Below are 18,611 nucleotides of genomic sequence, written 5' to 3'. Positions count from 1 at the left end.
AGGGACAATGGGCATTTGAGATTGGGAGAAGCAGAACCTCAACCCACCGAGGACATCGTAGGTGTTTTTTGTGCTGTTGTTGTTGTTCTTTAATTCTCACAGCAGTCTTAGAGGAGGCATTATTTTGCATGTAAGGAAAGTGAGGCTCAGAAAGGCCCGGGCTTTCCCTTCTGCCACACTGTGGTCTTCATGACCGAAAAGGTCAGACGAGGGATATGGTATCAGGGGCAGAGCTGTGAGGAGTAGCGAGGACACAGTGGCACATCGGGATGTTCTTTTACCCACTTTTTGTGTCTTCTGCAGCTACTCTTCCATTTCCCTTTCTGGTTCTAAACAAAGTAGCAACATGAGTCTTCCCGTCTTACCAGATTATTAGGTCAGATGCTCTTGTGACTGCTACGAGTGCCCCTCCCCCCACGGGTATTCTGTGGTTCTCTGCAAGGCTGGCAGATTTCCCTGGAACCTATACTGTGGAAGCAGAAATTGGCATTCATAACCTGGTTACCCTACAGTTGCCTCACAAGCTCCCTGGCCACCCGAACTGGCTCTTTAATTATTGATCTTTTTTATATCCTTAAGTGTTCGTAAATATGTACAGCGTTTGGATGGGTGGATGGATGGATGGATGGATGGATGGATGGACAGACAGATCAGACACAAGGAAAAAGACATGTAGCAAAAGTCGAATACACCCAGATTTTTCTGTCTGCACTAGAGCGTGTGAGGCCTGGAGGTGGTTCTAGGATAGCCCTTGCAGTCACTGCTGTTCGTAGCTCACAGCAATTTGAGAAAAAAATATATATATTTTCTCCTAGCAGGAGCGTGAATACTTCCTTGTCAGATGTGCTCTGGGAAAATTGAAATGCCATCCATACTGTCCTCGGGAATCTTCAGTTTTGCCCAGGCCCAGTTAAAGCCTTCTCTCCCCAGACTTCCTTCCTCAAATGTCCCAAGTCTGCATCCATGACGACACTTGGACTACATGCCCCTCTTCCCCCATCTTTACTTGGGACATCACGAGAGCCAGCAGTGTGCCCAGAAAATCCGTTAGTGGATACAGAGGAGGAAAGTCCATCAAGTCACAGAGAGCAGGAGCCTGCGTACGAATCAGAAATTTAGGGGGCATTTTGCAGCTCGTCGCTTTGGCGAACTGCTCTGTGACCTTATGCTGTTAACACCTGCATCCACAGGTGTGTGAAGAGCTTTAATTAATATTTGTAAATCTCTCTGATTGTCGCAGATAGAAGATGGCACAGAAGGACAAATTATTACTAATTGTGGGGGGGAAAGAAATGGAGAGATTTAAGTTTTGTTCCTTCACCAGAGACCTAAACCCACAGACCCTGTTTTCACAGTAGGAGGCTTAGCTGTCAATTCTGATTTGCTTCCTTTGCCCTGGTGGAAATGCCTAGTGCCTGCTTAATGCAAAACTCCTGTTCCCCGCTCTGCCTACCACTCCGTGCTCCGCCTCTGCTTCCTAATGCTGTTGAAGTTATTACGGAAAGGAGCCTCGCTATTCACGAGTGTGAGAGTTCATCTAATTAGCTGATTTCAGTTCATTTGGCATTAAATAATTCCCCAAATTCCCATATGTTGGAACAATATGTTCAACAAGGGGGATGAGTCTCTGAAAGCAATTAAATAGTTTGTTTAGGAGAGCTTGTCATCGGTCACTCCTAAGCATCCCTGCTATTCATTGCAAGCAGCAATGATAAGGAACGCACTTAACCTTCTCTAATGGCTGCTGACAGGCATCCACAGACAGGCTGCCCCCCCTTGCTGCTTAGAGCTCACCCTGGAATTTTACCTTATTTTTCTCTGCACCCCCCCCCCCAAACCTCAAGTATATTGTATCCAGACTGTTCCGCGCACGTTTGTTACTTGCTAATACACTGCTTACCAACCCTGCCCGCCTCGCTTGCCTGCTCTGCTTAAAGGGAGATGCAGACTATTTTCAGGTCCCCCTGCGCCCTGGTTGTATGGGAAGAATCGTCGACTTTGGACTACGGTTGCCTAGGTGGATGGTCAGATTTTGTGATTGTGGCTTCAGGGCTTCCTGAAGTGGGGAGGACACTGCACTCACATTCAGGTCTGTTTTAGATACAGTGGAGAGAAAATGTTCCTGCTCAGTTCTGTGTCTGGACTTTAAAAGCAGCAGTAAATTACAGATAATGAGCTGGAGTAGGACCATGACTAACACGCAATGTCAACAAAAGCACCTCGGGAACTAGTAACATGTTAGATGCCCTCATACAAAAGCATTTCGTGTATACAAGACCATGGAAGAGGTGGCATCTCTGGGTGCTAAATTTCATCTTTATCTTGCTCAAGGGGTGGCTTTTTTGATGAGGGATGACTTATCTACATGCCCTTCCTAGGTCGTGTAAGAGCAAACTTCTGTCTTAATACCAATCGCAGTGCTCATATAACATGCTCATCCGAGAGTCCTGAATGGCTTTATGGACTATATTCTGGGTCACTCTATTTCTTACAAGTGAAAATATGGGCCCCCTCAAAATCAGTTATCTTGTTCAAACAGAAGCAGTTGGGGAAGAATGAGCAGACTTGTGGGCTCTTCTCATTGCCTGCTGGCCTACAAACCAGCCCACCTTACTTTTGGGGCCAGAGATTAAAACCAAAAGACAAGAAATTGAAAGATATCATGCAATGATATCATTTCCCTTTAGTTCAATTTCACCTCCTTTTATCATTTCATGACTCTGCATTCCCATTGTGAATAATTCACAATACAGAAAAGTCTCCACACTAGGTTGGGGTGGAATGACTTTAGATTTAGAACTAAAATAATGAAGAGTTGAAAGCTATGTATCTACATATTTTATTATGCACATTTATAACCGTCTTCTCTGCTGTCACTATGTAACCTATGTATTTGTGCATTGGCAGAAAACAAATGTTTTCAAAACCAAAAGTGACATACTCAATCTGGGTATGTCTGAAGGGTTGCTTTGTTCTATAATAATTTGTTTTATCACTTACTAGCATTAAAAATATTTGTAGAATGGGTTGTTGGGAGGAAGGAATCTGATGGGAAGATTATCAGATCATTCCTTCCTACAGAGCTCTCGGCTTTGGTCACAGATAATGTTATCAAAGAGAATAACACACCAGCCAGGTCTTTGCGGTCTTCTGTTCCACCCTGTATTTCTGAAGAAGCACCTGTTATTTTGCGTGTCAAAATCTAGCTTTGAAATCTAAGCTAAACTCAGTCCTCGTGCTTGAGCCATTCGGGATAAAGGGCTGTTGCCCAGACCAGCCCTGGGCACTTGTCGTGCCAGGAGGCCTCAAGAAAGCCCTAGTCTGTAACTAAATTCTCATTTAAATGCGCCCCCTTCTTTATACACTTCTTGTATCCTCTCCCAACCATAAAGCCTCCAGTCCGATGGATCCGAGGTGCTCCTGAGTCCTGAAGTCACCTGTGGCCCCCCAGACATGATCGTCACCACTCCCTTTGCACTGACCATACCACACTGTGCGGACGTCAGTTCTGAGCACTGGAACATCCATTTAAAGAAGAGGACGCAGCAGGGCAAGTGGGAGGTGAGACCCTAGTCTTCCTTTTTAAAAAATAGGATTTAGCTTCCACCTATGGGATAGGTTTACATTTACCTCTTTTAACACAAGTCTGCTGTGAAATCTGTATGCATTTTCTTGTTTTTTGAGAGGGTTGGCGGCATGGGCTTTACAGTATCCTCAGGGTTCTGGCTGGTGTTTTTCCATGATAATGGAAAAGAGAAGCAAGAGAGGATCCAGAACTTTTCTCTTTGGTTTAAGAATACAGTTGTAATTCTCTGCAGAGACTCATCCCCTCACGAGCCCATTCCTCCTATATAAAACCTTCACTTCGTCCAGACCATGTCTGCATCTGAATTGACATTCCCTGTGGCCACTGTGGAGATCGGGAGGCAGCTCCGGGCACCCAGGGTGTGTTCATAAAAGAAACTTCTCTGATTCTGCCATCGTAGGGATTAGAACATGTTGAAATGTTCAGCAACAGAGCAATTGTTAAATATATGCTAAATATATTTTGGTGAATTAATGAATGCATTGAGAATTATTGAGCGTCCATTGCCTTGTGTATAGGAGTGTATGAAAGCGAAACAGCCTAAGGGGAGAGCTGAAGAGAGACAAGACAAGAAAATGAGGCAGCCTATGAGGAGGGAAACAACAAGAGAGACAGACACAGCAACTATTGCACTGTTATTACCATTTTTTAAGTGAAACCTCTGATTTATCTGTCTGATAGGGATTCCTTTTATGTCAGTCTGAAGTCAGTTTGCATGAAAGCAGGTGAATTATCTTGCTAGAACACAATGACCTATTCCAGCTAGCCCTGGGATCATCCCTCCCATGAGGTGCTTCAGGCAAAAGGAATAAAAAGGAAAATCTTGTTTCTTTAGGAGAAGAAAATTCCCAGTTGCCACAGTGGATTACATTTACCCTGCCCAGCTATCTCTGCAACTAGCCTGTACTTTTTATTGGAAATGCATTCTGCTATGTATTCAGTCCTAGTCCAGCCAGGGGTACATTTCCTGGGCACGAAGTTCCGTGGGGTTCATAGAGGGGCCGGATTTGGCTCTCTTTTCCATTATAGTTTCTTTGCCTTGATTTTTAACACTTGAGTTTTTCCACGGAGCAAGTCCTCACAAGCTTTTCATCCAGATGGTGTTATATTTATGCTCTACCTAACCAGTCACACAAACCAAAGTTCTTATCAGGGAAGGTGAAATATTTTCCAACATCTTATCAAAACCATTTATTTAATGGTCCCTCCTGAATGAATTTGGTGGGAAGAGGATAAAATATTTGAAGGAAAATAAATATTACCTTAAGGATATTGAAAGGAGATTTTCAGAAATAGACCTTTCTCAAGACAGAGTTTGCTTGTCGGTGTTCATATTTAAGAGTTTTCTTAAATTCGGTGCTGCACAAATTAACTGAAAAAAGGAGAACTTTGGAAATGAGGTTTGTTGTAACCTATAAAATTCCAACACACTGAATATAACTATTTCTTGAGTCCCTGATATAAGCAGTTATTTTGCTAGAAAGAGTATTTAACATCAAGGAAATGAGGACAGTAAAAATACCTGAAAAAATCGTGTCTGTCCATGCAAAGTCATTGTTAAATCGCATCTTATTTCGAAGCTGAGAGAATTTCCTACACCTTTCCCCACAGGAAGTGATGTCAGTGGAGGATGAATCCACATCCTGCTACTGCCTTCTGGACCCCTTTGCATGTCACGTGCTCCTCGACAGCTTCGGGACATACGCCCTCACCGGAGAACCAATCACAGACTGTGCCGTGAAGCAGCTCAAGGTGGCGGTCTTTGGCTGCATGTCCTGTAACTCTCTGGATTACAACTTGAGAGTCTACTGTGTGGACAATACCCCTTGGGCATTTCAGGTCAGCCTTTTCTCTAGAATTCTTCTTGTGGTGTCATATTCTATTGGTGGGGGTCTGCAAAATGGAGCCACATCACTGGCTTACTGGGGATGCCTATCTTGAAGCAAGAGGTGTGTTACCGTATGTCCAACGATGTGCTGAGGTCGAGGACATGACAGCCAAGAATAGAGAAGAGTCAGGGCGCGTGGATGGCTCAGCTGGTTAAGCATCTGCCTTTGGCTCAGGTCATGATCTCAGGGTCCTGGGATCGAGCCCCACATGGGGGTCTCCCTGCTCAGCGGGGAGTCTGCTTCTCCCTCTGTCCCTCTCTCTGCTCATGTGCATATGTCCTCTCTCTCTCTCAAATAAATAAAATCTTTAAAAAAAGAATAGAGAAAAGTTACATAAACACATATAGAAAACATCGTGTGCTGAATTATAATAAACTGACTTAGAAGTGTAGTCAGAATTCAGAAAATAGAGACCCAATTGCAATAGATTGGAGAACAATCTCTGAGAGCCCTCTGTGAACCTTCATGTCTATCATTTAGGGCAAAAGAGAAAGGGCTGCCATGTCAAGAAAGGAGAACGGCACGAGCCACAGGAACAGCAAGCGTTATTTGATGTGCAGAAGGCAGTTAGAAAATTGCTTGAACAGCTGAAGGTTATACTTAGGGAACAACAATTATAAATCCTATCTATCAGCGGGCAGTCATATTATATCCTGGATACACAGTCTATTAATAATTAGGGCTACTAGGGCAGAGGTAGTTCAAGGTTCTTTTCCATTTTTGGTACTTTTAATCACGTTAAGACTCGTTTTAAATTAGCTACTCATGAAGAGTGCAAGTTTATTAATAGCAGCAAGGATAATGCAGAAGTACCTGTGTAAGCTTTCCCAAATATAAATAGCTTAGCTCTCCTGACACACCTCATCCCAGATCCCTGCTATTCCAGTCCTGGATCATTAAGTCCATTATGCAGAGCATTTCCTCATTAACTAGCTTTTAAGACACTGAGCTGGAAAACTCATGTTTACCAATAGAGGAGACACAGTGACCTGAATCCTGAACACAAGCCAGGAAAGGTGACTCAGTGCCAACCTATGTTCTCGAACCTTCCCTATCTCTTAAGTAGCATCAGTCATGTTGAAAGGCACACTGAATATACGGCTGCTCACAAAAGGTCCTTTTTTTAGAGGAGCGCCATTTTGGAGAGGAAAGAGCTTCCATGTGAGTCGTTAAACGTCATCCTGTAATTGCTATTTGATAACCTTAATCTGTTTTCGCCACCCCTAATAACGTCAAGATAAAACACATTAACAGACATTCGACAACCAAAAATAAAGAATGAGTTGAGGTCGTTATTACAGCTGAATGCGTCATGACTCAAGTGGGATGTTGAGTGACTCGGCCAGATTTTGTAGGCTGAGTAAACTGGAGTGAACATGGGGGGCCTGGGAGGATTTCCAGCCTCTGGGCTCATACGGGTATAACCCACTGCTGACTAGTGTGCCTGTGAGGGTCTGTTTAGCACAGCTGCCTCAGAAGTCAGCCCTCATAGCCATTTTGATCTCACTTTGAATAATGCTGATGTATATTATATATAGTGAGTTCGACATTTGCCTAAAGAAAAAACTAAGTGACTTTCAGATAATCTATTTTCCTCCCTGTTGATTGCTACCAGATTCTACCACAGCTCAATTGTTCACAGATGAATGTGAATTGCAGGGGAAGTCACGAAAACGAGGCCCTAAACACAGCTTTTCAAGCCACTCTCCTTTCCTATGGGTAATATACCCTTCTTCGTCAGTGCTAGGGGAAAATGGTATTCTCCCTCTAAATTGAATCCAAATTATCTTTATTTCATCCTTTAGAGATACTTCTTAAAACCCTATAATTTTGCGTTAGAGAAATGTTTTCCAGTAGAAATACTCTTAACCCCATTTGTCATAATCTATTTACCTCAGTGATTCTTTCTCTCTCCTATTATGTCCAATAAAGCTGATTTTAAAGTTGGGTTTGGTTGTACTTGTTATTGACAGGATGTATGTGACAGCAGTCATGAGCAGCAAAGGCCATGCTTCCCCCTGGGGTGGTGAGAGACCATCAGCCTTGGTCGAATAACTTTTCTGGCCCACAGAAAGATTAAAACATAACCTGTAGCTTTTCGGAACACAACTGTGCGGTCTGCGGTCTTCATCTCTGGGTTTTGTTTCTGACAGAATCTGGCTTTCTGGATTGTTACCCTGCTAATAAGTGGACATGTTCCGGGCCTTCTGCCCAGGTTGCTTTAAACCACCTTAACATCCCAAATCATCCATGTCACATTTTTCACAGCTTCGTACGTGGTATTTAATTAGAAGGGAAAATTATATAGTTACTAACCCATTAAAACTGTTCCACTTTAAGAAAGCCTTAGCAACAGTTCACTTTTTGAACCTCTAGCAGACTTCACACGTTAATATTAGCTCCCCCAGCTTGTGTGGTGTGAGCTGAAAATATTATATCCAGTGATGACTCATGTTCTGGAACTCGGATGGAACCCTACTTCTTCATCAAGAGTAATGGGTCATCTTTCAAGATGCATTTCTGCTGAAATTGCCTATCCTGGAATTCACCTCCATTATCATAGTGTTAAAAATGTTTGTTGGGATTTGGAAACAGACACAATCTTGGTTGCAACAGTCGCTGGTGTTTATTATAGTGCATCTTTCGTGTCTCAAAGAAATCACAACACATATGTGCCCAGCTGGGATTGTCCTCTTAATCGGGGAAGAAGCCTAGTTGAAGATCATGGAGAGGTCTTTCATTTCATTCACAGTTCAGCGAAGTTATATCTAATAGAAGACATAAAATCTACCCCCTCAGTGGAAACCTTGGAAGGAGGACAGCTTCCAGACCCAATTCTTCTGTCCTCTTAGAACCAGTGAGGGTCTGGTGACGTAATGGTCCCACCAAACTGTAGTCCTGGGGGTTTTAGTACTGGAACAGAAACCCTGCCTCCTTCCAGGCCTGCCCTCCTCCCCTGTACCTCCTGCAGGGGCTGCTGTGCTGGCTTCCCCTTTGCTCTGGGGATACTTCATCTGAATAATAGTAATAATATTTTCATCTGAATAACAATAATAATAGTTTCTCTCAATGACAAAAACAAAACACCTCCTACACCTTGGTAGGAGATCATTTAGATTCAGGTTTTTGAAGATCTGTTCTGATAAATATAGCTACAGCTATCTCTGGGAAGTTAAATCAGCTCAAATATTTTTTTTCTTTTTTTTTTAAGATTTTACTTATTTATTTGAGAGCGAGAGAGAGCTCCACCCGGGGTGTGGGGCAGAGGGAGTGGGAGAAGCAGGCTCCCTGCTGAGCAGGAAGGTAGACCTAGGGCTCCATCCCAGGACCAGAACCCTGGGACCATGACCTGGGCCAATGGCAAATGCTTAACCGACTGAGCCACCCAGGTGCCTTGTTTGTTTGTTTTTAATAAAAATTTGCCTGAAGCAGAGAGGAGAATAAGAGAACAACCCATGACTTCTTGTCCTTCCTGTTTCTGTGTTTCTGCGATAATTAGAGTGGCCATTTTGCGTGTGTATGTTTGTGTGTGTTTGACATCATCTCCTTTGGTGACTTCAAACCAAAGGTTGAGGAATGGTGGTATATTTATTAAACAGTAACATCTTAAGATGTTGTACTATTGATTCTATTACTGTCCATGTTTCATTTTCTGTGTCTGTCTCACACAAACGCGTGCGCACACAGCTCAAACAAACCTTGACTCAAGGAAAGCAAAGAATTAAATGCTTGCCCCATCTTAGAAAGAAGGAAAAACAACTAGATTTTTTCTCCATTGCTCCCAGACCTCCTATTCAGTACCTCTCGGTATTCATTACTTACTTGGCATTAATGTGGATTTAGAATCTAATTTCAAAGGATTTCCTCCAGATGTAGTTCTTGTGTTTATCAATAATGCAACCCTGGGAAATATTGTTCATGTAAAGCATTTAAAGGAAAACACTGCAGTGACATAATTTCTGTGTGTGTGTTTGGGGGGGCACGTGCATGCGTGTGCACCCACGTGCTTAAGTTCAAACACTTTTGTCTCATAAATATGTAAATTCAGCCTGCCTGTTTTAGTATCCCTGAAGCACACCTGAATATTGCTGCCTGTCTCATTAAATCAACATAAAGAGCTCACTGAGGCACAAAGCCCAGGCTTCTCCTGGCCACAGCTCCAGGATCTGGAGAGCTAGCAGCCCCCAGGGTGAAATGAGAAGGGAGACAGACTAGAACCACCACCAACCATAGCCTTTGGGTACATTTTATAGGAAATAAACTAGCCAGAGACCCTATTTCCTAGTTTAATTAATGCAGATATCAAGTTAGCGATAGAAACGGAGCTCTAACATAAGGTCCTTGTCATATAGGAGGCAGATAGGAAAAAGCAGTGAGTACCAGCCCTCACGCTCGGGCAGATACATCTACTGAGTGACTCAGAACTAGCTCAGCAGAGCTGTTTGAATCACTGATTCTCAAACCCAGCTGGACATCAGGATCATCTAAAAAGCATTTAAAAATACAGATGTCCAGGCCCAGCCCTGAAAGGACTACAATAGGTTGTGGGCATAACTGGGAATTCTGTGCTAAGTATAATTTATGATTTTTGGAGAGTGTTGTTTTTTTTTTTTTTTTAAGATTTTTATTTATTTATTTGACAGAGATCACAAGTAGGCAGAGAGGCAGGCAGAGAGAGAGGAGGAAGCAGGCTCCCCGCTTGAGCAGAGAGCCCGATGCGGGGCTCAATCCCAGGACCCTGAGACCATGACCTGAGCCGAAGGCAGAGGCTTTCACCCACTGAGCCACCCAGGCGCCCCCTTTGGAGAGTGTTTTAAAGCTTGTACTCAGGAGTTTCTTTAACTCTGAAGCCAGTTGTGCCTTCACAGATCTAGAAATAACAATGATTAGTTCTTTATTGGGCTTCTTCATTTTAATAATTACTTGTTTGGTTACAGAGTAACTATGATTACTTAATATTTGGTGCAAGATTATGAGACACTGTTAATTGTATATAGTGGTTCCAATGTGTGGAGAGGAAAGTAAGCTAAGAAAAAAAAAAAGGCAGAAGTAAATCATGATTGTATTTAAATTGGGGGCCGTAAAGCAGGACTTTCTAAAAGGTATCATTTTGCTCAGTGATAATTGTAAGTGGACATCTATTAAAAATTTCTAATGTTCTCCATGCTGCCTTTCAGGGACTGCTTAGGCAGTATATATAACCATAGGGCAAATACAGACTGACTTATGTCATCTTTATATACATCTTGCACCAGTGAAAAATTATTTACGAGATAGAGTTAATAACAGTCTGACCTTCACATGACTCAAAAAAAAAAAAAAAAAATCAAGTACAGAATAGAAAAAGGCAGCGAAAAGTAGAAAAAATACCAGACCACAGTCAAGTTGCCCTGTTTTGGTCCTCACTCCGTCACTAACCCTGTAAATAGGAAGAGGACTTTCTCTGGGAGAGGGGTGTGCTTCAGTTTTCATCTGTAAGTAAGGTACATGTGATTTAGAACTACAGTTCTCTTTCTAGTGTGATGGTGCTCCTTATCGTTTCTAAATAGTAAAGTAGCCGAGCCCTACGCTAAGAAATGCACCATCTTGCACAAGACACTTCATCTTCTGACTTCAGTTTACTTCTCTGTACACTCAGGCAAGTTAGATTATTTAAAGAAAGGGGGTATGCTTTAGACAGCCCAGTCAATGTATGTGGAAGGGTCCACACTGTTGTTATTGTGTAGCTTTCAAGTGGTTTTAATAAGTACCTTCCTTATTGGTCCTTGTTTCTAATCTCATACTAGAATTGCACAGGGGTTAACAGTATCAGGCTGATGGTGTTGCTTGGCCAGAAATGAGCCCAGCTAAGGAACAAAGGCCTAAAGAGAATTAGTACCCCACCCAAAACCACATGGAAATGTGACTGGTGTCCTGTGCCTCCATTTTTGGTTTACAAGATTCTTCTTTGGAGCATATGCACTCCCCCAGAAATTCTTATACACCTTAAAACCCAAGTATCCATGCTCTAAAATTAAATACAAAGTCCTTAACACAGTAAGCAAAAATTCATGATTTGATGTTCCTCACCTCCAGCCACTCACCTTCTCCCCTACCCTGTCCCAGCTCTGCCTCGCCTGATACCTTTGCACAGACCCTGCTCACTGCCCTCAGTGCGCGCCCCCTCCTTTTCCGGCGCCCATCCCCGATCTTAAGGTTCAGCTTAAGTATCACCTCTTCTGGTAATTTCCAACTTCTTTTCCTGGCCTCTCCTCCCATCCAGGTTAGGCTATAGCCTGTGCCTTGTGTTGACCTCCTAGGTAGACACGTTATTTGTAATACATAGATATGATCATCAGAGCCCACTGTTCTGAGCCTCTCACTGGACTGTGAGCTCCCTGGTGGCAGAGAAGGTTTTGTAAACTCGAGCCCAGCTCAGGCATAGCTCCAGTGGACACTCATTAAATCTCAACAAGGAACCAGTGGTCAGCATCTATAAAGATCTCCACTCTGCCTTTGGAGTGAATTCTCTCCCCCCATCATGCCATGATCCTTCCACCCTTTGCAGTGGCCATCAGAGGCCGGATACAATGTCGTCATGCCCAACTCCCAGAGACCCCTACTGTTAGAACTACCTACCTAGACTGTCTGTTCAGTACAGTAATTACTAACCGCATGTGGATATTTAAATTTAAGTAAATTAAAATGAAAAACTCGGTTCCTTCCTTGGTCTAGCCACATTTCAAATGCTTAATCGCCACTGTGGCCAACGGCTGCCATATTGAGCAGCACAGATAGAGACCATTTCCTACATCACAGAAAGTTCAGCACTGACCTAAGAGCCCCCAAGAAACACCCCTCTCATTAAAATAACCGGAGCAAATAACCTTGGAATTGAATCATTTCATCCTGAGAAAAGATACTACTGACAACGGATTAACAGTTACAGGTACGTGACGGGTAAAAGCTGGACAGCTGTGTCTTAGTAAGACATGTTTTTTATTCCTGTTATTCTGCACCTAGACAAGGGCCAGTAAGATAACCTCTGGGGCTGCTTTTACTTGCTGATAATTGAAATGTAAGTTTTATTGTATTTATAAGCCTACTTGCCTGGCTCTCACAATCTATTTTAGGATCTGGGAAGATTACAGGACATAATTAAAAGATCTCAGTTTTCTTATTTATTGTCCCTCTGCAAGGGAATTATAAGTCAGTTAATGGTGATTTTAAGAAATGGATTTAGGGAGCTCTCTTATCTCCAGAAGCACGAGCACCCTCACCCCAATGGCAGGTTAACCCTTTGCAGAATTCATGTCGGTTATTGTACTTGGCTTATCTTTTCTCCAATAGGATTCTAGACACCACAAATTTGGAACCAGTTAAAATGGCTTGCTCCATAGAATGTAGGTGAATTGTGTTTGTATTAAATATAAAGATTTCTCCACAAAGGATACAGGAGTATTTACCTTCAGGAATCTGATTTATTTTTTCTGAGCTGAAACTACCTTGATAAACAACTCCTCCTTCTCCTTTTGGCATAACTTTAATGAACATTACTACAAATAAATAGGATACATGCACTCTATAATATTTATTTTGAACCAAAGAATAAGTATTGTATAATGTCCATATTCGTGGTGAACATGTGAAGGGGTAGAGGGGTGAAAGGGTGAAATTGTTGTTCAACTTTCAGTGTAAAATCTGAATACATCCCAGGGCACCGGGGTGACTCAGTCGGTTAAGCGTCTGCCTTCCGCCCATGTCATCATCCCAGGGTCCTGGGATAGAGCCCTGAATCCGGCTCCCACTCAGCGAGGAGCCTGCTTCTGCCTCTCCCTCTGCCTGCTGCTTCCCTACTTGTGCTCTCTCTGTCAAATAAATAAATAAAATCTCTAAAAACTTCTGTATACATTCCTTGATTATGGTCATAGCAGATGAAATTCACACAGTTGTGGAAACTCAACAGTGTAACATTTCGCTTGGGTCAGGGGAGGTCTTTTAGTTTTAAAGAAGGGCCTGGTGCATTTAGCAAATAATGAAGAACAATTGTTTCTTTCTGCCCAGATTCTTATTAGTCAGCAGCTTCCAGTCCTCAGTCCTGACCTTGCAAGGATATGGGGGTAGCCAAGAAGTGTGGGTCTGTTCTGCTGTTTGTCTGTTTCTGGGAAGTGTGTGGTAGGGAATATACCTATCTATGGAGAGAAATGTGGCAGAAATTGGCTGCTTCATTGTCGTGTTTCTTTACTCTTTCCTGCCCCGTAGGAAGTGGTTTCAGATGAAAGGCATCAAGGTGGACAGCTACTGGAAGAGCCAAAGTTGCTGCATTTCAAGGGGAACACCTTCAGTCTTCAGATCTCCGTCCTTGATATCCCCCCATTCCTCTGGAGAATTAAACCATTCACCGCATGCCAGGTATTGGCCAAATGGGCTGCTACCATAAATAGCTTTGCTTTAACCAGGAAGCATGTCACTAAACCCTGGTGAGGGTGCCTTTGACTTACATCCTCCTTTAAAAGTATGAATTTAGTCGCAAAGCTCCCAGAAATGTAGCAGTTTGGACGGTACACAGGGAATTAATCATGTTGTCATCAACTCACAGGTTTCGAGCAGGTCGGGGGGAAGAGGTGCTTGATGTCCAGTCATGTGAAGTTTCTCCTCTCTCCCGCTTAAACTCTTGCTCAGTGTAGGTTGAAGATAGTCATCTAGCAACTTAGAATGAGGTTGGTTTGTCGTTTGTTTTTATTAAAACCAGTTCATAACGAGACATGGTTTTAATCATGGTCAGCTATGAATGATCTGGCTGTCAGTCCTTCCGGGGGTGGCAATTTTGAGTTCCAGGGAGCTCTGGCTGGTGGGGTGGGCCCAAGAAGTTTCATCCGGAATATAAGAAGTGTTTGCCACCAAGTGAGCTAGATACGATGGGAAGAGGAAATTATGAACCGAGAGCCAAAGAAAGGATCATGCCTCTTAGAATCCTTTCACAAACCTGTAAAGATATTTCTGCATTATTATTCACCTATCTCTGTATCAGAGAATTTTTAAAACATTGCAAAATGACTTAGAGTCTCCCCAGATGATTTTTAGGGGATTTGAGTAATTGCTTAGCATAGAAAGATCTCTTATTGACATGTGACCCTGCCACCAAATGCTACGGAAATTCCCCGTGATGAGTGCCGTCATTGTAAGCAGCTAACTGGTCTACAGTCGTTTCCTAAACCAAAGTCACAAGTGACAAGTGACAACCATTTCCTAAACCAAAGTCACCTGTGCTCCAAGTGACAGGATAGGTCCTTAACTTTGGAAAAGCTTCTGGTGGGCTCAGATTGATCCAGAATCACAGGAGGCTTTCAGATGCCTTTGTTTCTGTCATAAACTGCAGAGCCCTATGGGGGTTTAACCTTTCCATCCTTGTGGCATTTATTAAAAACAAAAACCTAAAACTTGCACAAGGTAAACCAGCTTGTCAGAACGGAAACAAGGCAAATCACAGAGAGAAAAACCTTGCCTGCGCCATGAGAGTTAGAAAAAAGACAAAAAAATATTGAACCACCAGCCCTTTCACCTTCAAAAATTCACGATTTTCAGATTGGACAAGGTTATAGTTTCCTGTTTACTTTTCAGACTTCTCGTTTCCTTGGGAACTGCCCCTCTGTGTACACTTAGAGGGCATTCAGAACAACAAAAGCATCTCTCATGGCTCTAAACCCCCCCCCCTTTTTTTTTTGACACATTCAGCATATTTCCTTATGGTGAGAAGTTTTCTATGAATAAATGGATTGTTTATGATGTTCTAAGACCTAGATGTCTCTGTGTCCAGGAAAGCAAGATTCAGAGTTTCCAGTCCAAATTGAACTTCAGGGCATTGTTAAAACAGGTCCTGATAGTCATCTAAATTCCTGTGTATTAATCTTTATAGGCGTAAAGGCATCGTTCCACTGGATATAATGCAAGTGCCTCCATCCAAAGTAACTATTAAGTTTAATGTTTAGAGATAAAAAAAAAAAAAATCAGATGAAAGGACCATAACCTTGCACCGGCTCTTAAATAATAATTCTAGCACCAGGAATTCCAAGGAGAGTCCCGGGCCGGAAAGGCGTCGGGGGCTAATAGCGTGTGGACCTCAGAGCAGGCAACACGGCCAGCCAAAGCCAAAGGGTATTGGCTCACATGGAAATCCAACAAGCTTTACTCCCGGGATGGGTTGGATTGCATGGACGTTGTGAACATGGATAAATATTTGCTTTCTGTAATTGAGCATAATTTGAAAGAGTCTTGGAAGGCTGAGAAATAATTTAATTTTCTCTGCACCAGGAAGTTTGCCACTGAGTTGCGTTTCCACTTCATTTTTCTTACCCACAAATGGCTTTCTGCTCTATTTCTCCTCCCCACCACCACCACCCTCCTTGCCGCCAATTGTCTTGCCCCTGTCATCACTGAAATCCCCTCGCTTGTATGAATGCATATCGTGCTGCTCGTAATGGCCCTGCTGTGTTTGTTCCAGGCATCGGAGAGAAGCAGTTTGGGGAGGGTTTGTGTTCATCCTGCTTGAACCTCATGTCGAACATGATGTGCACTGATAAACTTGGCGTGGATAATACAGAATGGCTTTTCCTTAGGGCTTAGTGGATGGGAACTAACCTAGAGCTGCTGCGGGGACAGAAAGTCTCACTCTTCCTGACATCATTTATAGGTCTCTCCTTTAACGGGTAAATCTCCCTGTCGTCTTCCGTCATCTCCCAACTGGGCGCTTGGAAGACCACTGGCCTTCCTCTCCCGTCCTTTCTCTAACTTCACATCAGGAATCTGAGAAGCAAAATATTCCTGTTGGAATTCAAAGCCTATCCTCCTCAGAAACCTGCCTTTCTTCTGTGGAATTCACTAAGAACTTTCAGGCCTGGGAGAGACCCACTGCTCAGAATATTTGCCCTAGCAGACACCAACCAAACTACATGAGGGATGTTTTTAGAATCGTGTGAATTCAAGGTTGGATCCAGAGCTACGTGTGGAAACTCTGTGTATAGGCAGACCAGCTGGCTTTGAAATCTTGTTGGGTTAGGTTCAGGAGGATTACAGCTGACGAAATGCTACACTACAAACCACATTGCTAGTCTCCACTCCCAACCCCAGGGCCAAAAAGTACCCAAGTATTCCTTCTCTTTTTCTCAGGCTTTTTAAGGCTTGAGCACAGTTAGAGATCTTCTCCACAGACTTAGCAGACCTCATCTAGGAGGTTAACTAATTCTGCTTTCCATAGGTTCCTGGGACCTGGGTGCTCCTGAATCGTATGTTCTGCTATTTCTTGCTGACTGTGGGGTGGAAAAGCTGGAAGAGACAGTACACAGTGCAATATTATTCTTTAAATCCTACAAAACAGAAAGTCGGGCTGTCCCTTCGCGAAGATCAAAGCAGCTGTCTTTTCAGCATACTTTGTGTCTTGGGGAACCTAGTGTCTGTCTCCTGCTAGGATGTGATTTACATTCTCTCCATCTGCCAGGAACCTAATTATAATGGGAATCAAAATGAAAACATTTCCAGAATGCTTTAAACACCCGTAACTTTGCTACACTTTGTCCTCCCATATAACTTGCTGCAACATTTCTCTCAGTGAGAATCTTGATGGTTTTGGGTTGTTTTTTTTTTTTAAGATTTATTTTATTTTATTTTATTTTTATTTGAGAGAGAGAGCAAGCATGAAGGGGAGAGGTCAGAGGGAGAAGCAGACTCCCCACCAAGCAGAGAGCCTGATATGGGGCTCGATCCTGGGACTCCAGGATCATGACCTGAGCCGAAGGCAGTTGCTTAACCCACTGAGCCACCCAGGTGCCCGTGATAGTTTTGTTTGTTTGTTTTAATAAATGAAAGCAAAAATGATTGCCCTGGCAACACACTAATCACTATGCTTCTAATTCCGTTACTTTTAAGTGTTTTGTGGAGCCCTATTGGCAGCTGCTACTCAAGCCAACAATCAAAAGAAATATTCTTTCAAGACAGTCTTAAAATCAGATTTTTAAAAAGTTTTGATTGTGTGCAGTGGGATGTAAAGAGGAAAGAGAGGAGTGTGTGCTGATTCTCACGGCTTTCTACAAGGGAAGACAGTCTCTGCAGTGGGCATTACTCTCTTACTTTTCTGCCATCATTCTCTGGAGAAATGTAGCAAATTATACCAGAGAAGATACTTTTCAATAAGTGGCCAGTACCATTGTTTTGTTTGTTTGTTTGTTTTGTTTTGTTTTAGGTTAGGAAGCATTCTCAAGGATTCAGATCCACCACACAATAAGGAAGTCAGTTTAAGAGCAGGAACTTGAACTCAGCTCTGTCTGGCCCTGACGTCCAAGAACGTATGTTACACTGTAAAGACTCAAATTTCAATTTAAAAACACAAAAACCACCTGAACCAAAATCGAGATTCGGACACTTAACCGAGCCACCCAGGCGCTCGTTGAGTTTTCTCAGGCAAAAGGACCTGTTAACACTGAGCCCTATGTTACAGTTTCTTTCATGAAAGGGGGTGGTGCAAAGGAAGTATAAAAAATGTGCTAGTTTGAAGGAGAGTTCATTTGAGGGCTATTAAAATAAAGATGGGGGGTGTCTGGGTGGCTCAGAGGGTTAAGCCTCTGCCTTCGGCTCAGGTCATGGTACCAGGGTCCTGAGATTGAGCCCCACATTAGGCTGTCTGCTCAGCGGGGAGCCTGCTTCCCTCCCTCTCTCTCTGCCTGCCTCTCTGCCTACTTGTGATCTCTCTCTCTGTCAAATAAATTAATTAAATCTTTAAAAAAAATAAAATGAAGATGGGACAACAAATGATGGAAGCACCAGGCAGGAGACTCAGGGGGCCATACTGGGCCCCATCACAAAGGATTCTGGGAATGAGAGCACAGTGCCCAGCAATCTGGTCACATCAGTGTCCCCCCACTCATGATTAGAGGCAAAAGACACATCACGAAGCTATTTCCTGATGAACACCGATCAGCGGTGTCCTGTTTCCCTCTCCGGTCAAGCCCTAACCCCCTCATTAGCTCGGTATTGTAGAAACTGCAGGCAGGAGACTGGGGAGTAGGTCACTACAGTTAGCTCTAATGAGGAGAGAAGAGGATCATTAATGACGATAGGAAAATTAGAGAAGGACAAGATAGTGAATGGTGATAATCAGTTTTGAA

At 43.0% G+C, this 18,611-nt stretch overlaps 1 protein-coding gene across 11 annotated transcripts in view; it reads left to right on the top strand.

The window, feature by feature from the left end:
- Nucleotides 1-18,611, top strand: part of UNC5D (unc-5 netrin receptor D) — a 533,873-nt gene that overhangs the window by 490,672 nt on the left and 24,590 nt on the right. For all 11 annotated transcript variants that reach the window (XM_045985620.1, XM_045985626.1, XM_045985611.1 and 8 more), the window contains 3 exons: nucleotides 3,393-3,561; nucleotides 5,198-5,425; nucleotides 13,717-13,866. In XM_045985620.1, the coding sequence (XP_045841576.1) occupies nucleotides 3,393-3,561; nucleotides 5,198-5,425; nucleotides 13,717-13,866 (547 nt within the window). The remainder of the gene's footprint in view (nucleotides 1-3,392; nucleotides 3,562-5,197; nucleotides 5,426-13,716; nucleotides 13,867-18,611) is intronic.

This window comes from Meles meles, chromosome 2, assembly GCF_922984935.1.
Source record: "Meles meles chromosome 2, mMelMel3.1 paternal haplotype, whole genome shotgun sequence".
Classification (NCBI taxonomy): Eukaryota; Metazoa; Chordata; class Mammalia; order Carnivora; family Mustelidae; genus Meles; species Meles meles.
This window is presented reverse-complemented; position numbering and strand designations above follow the sequence as displayed.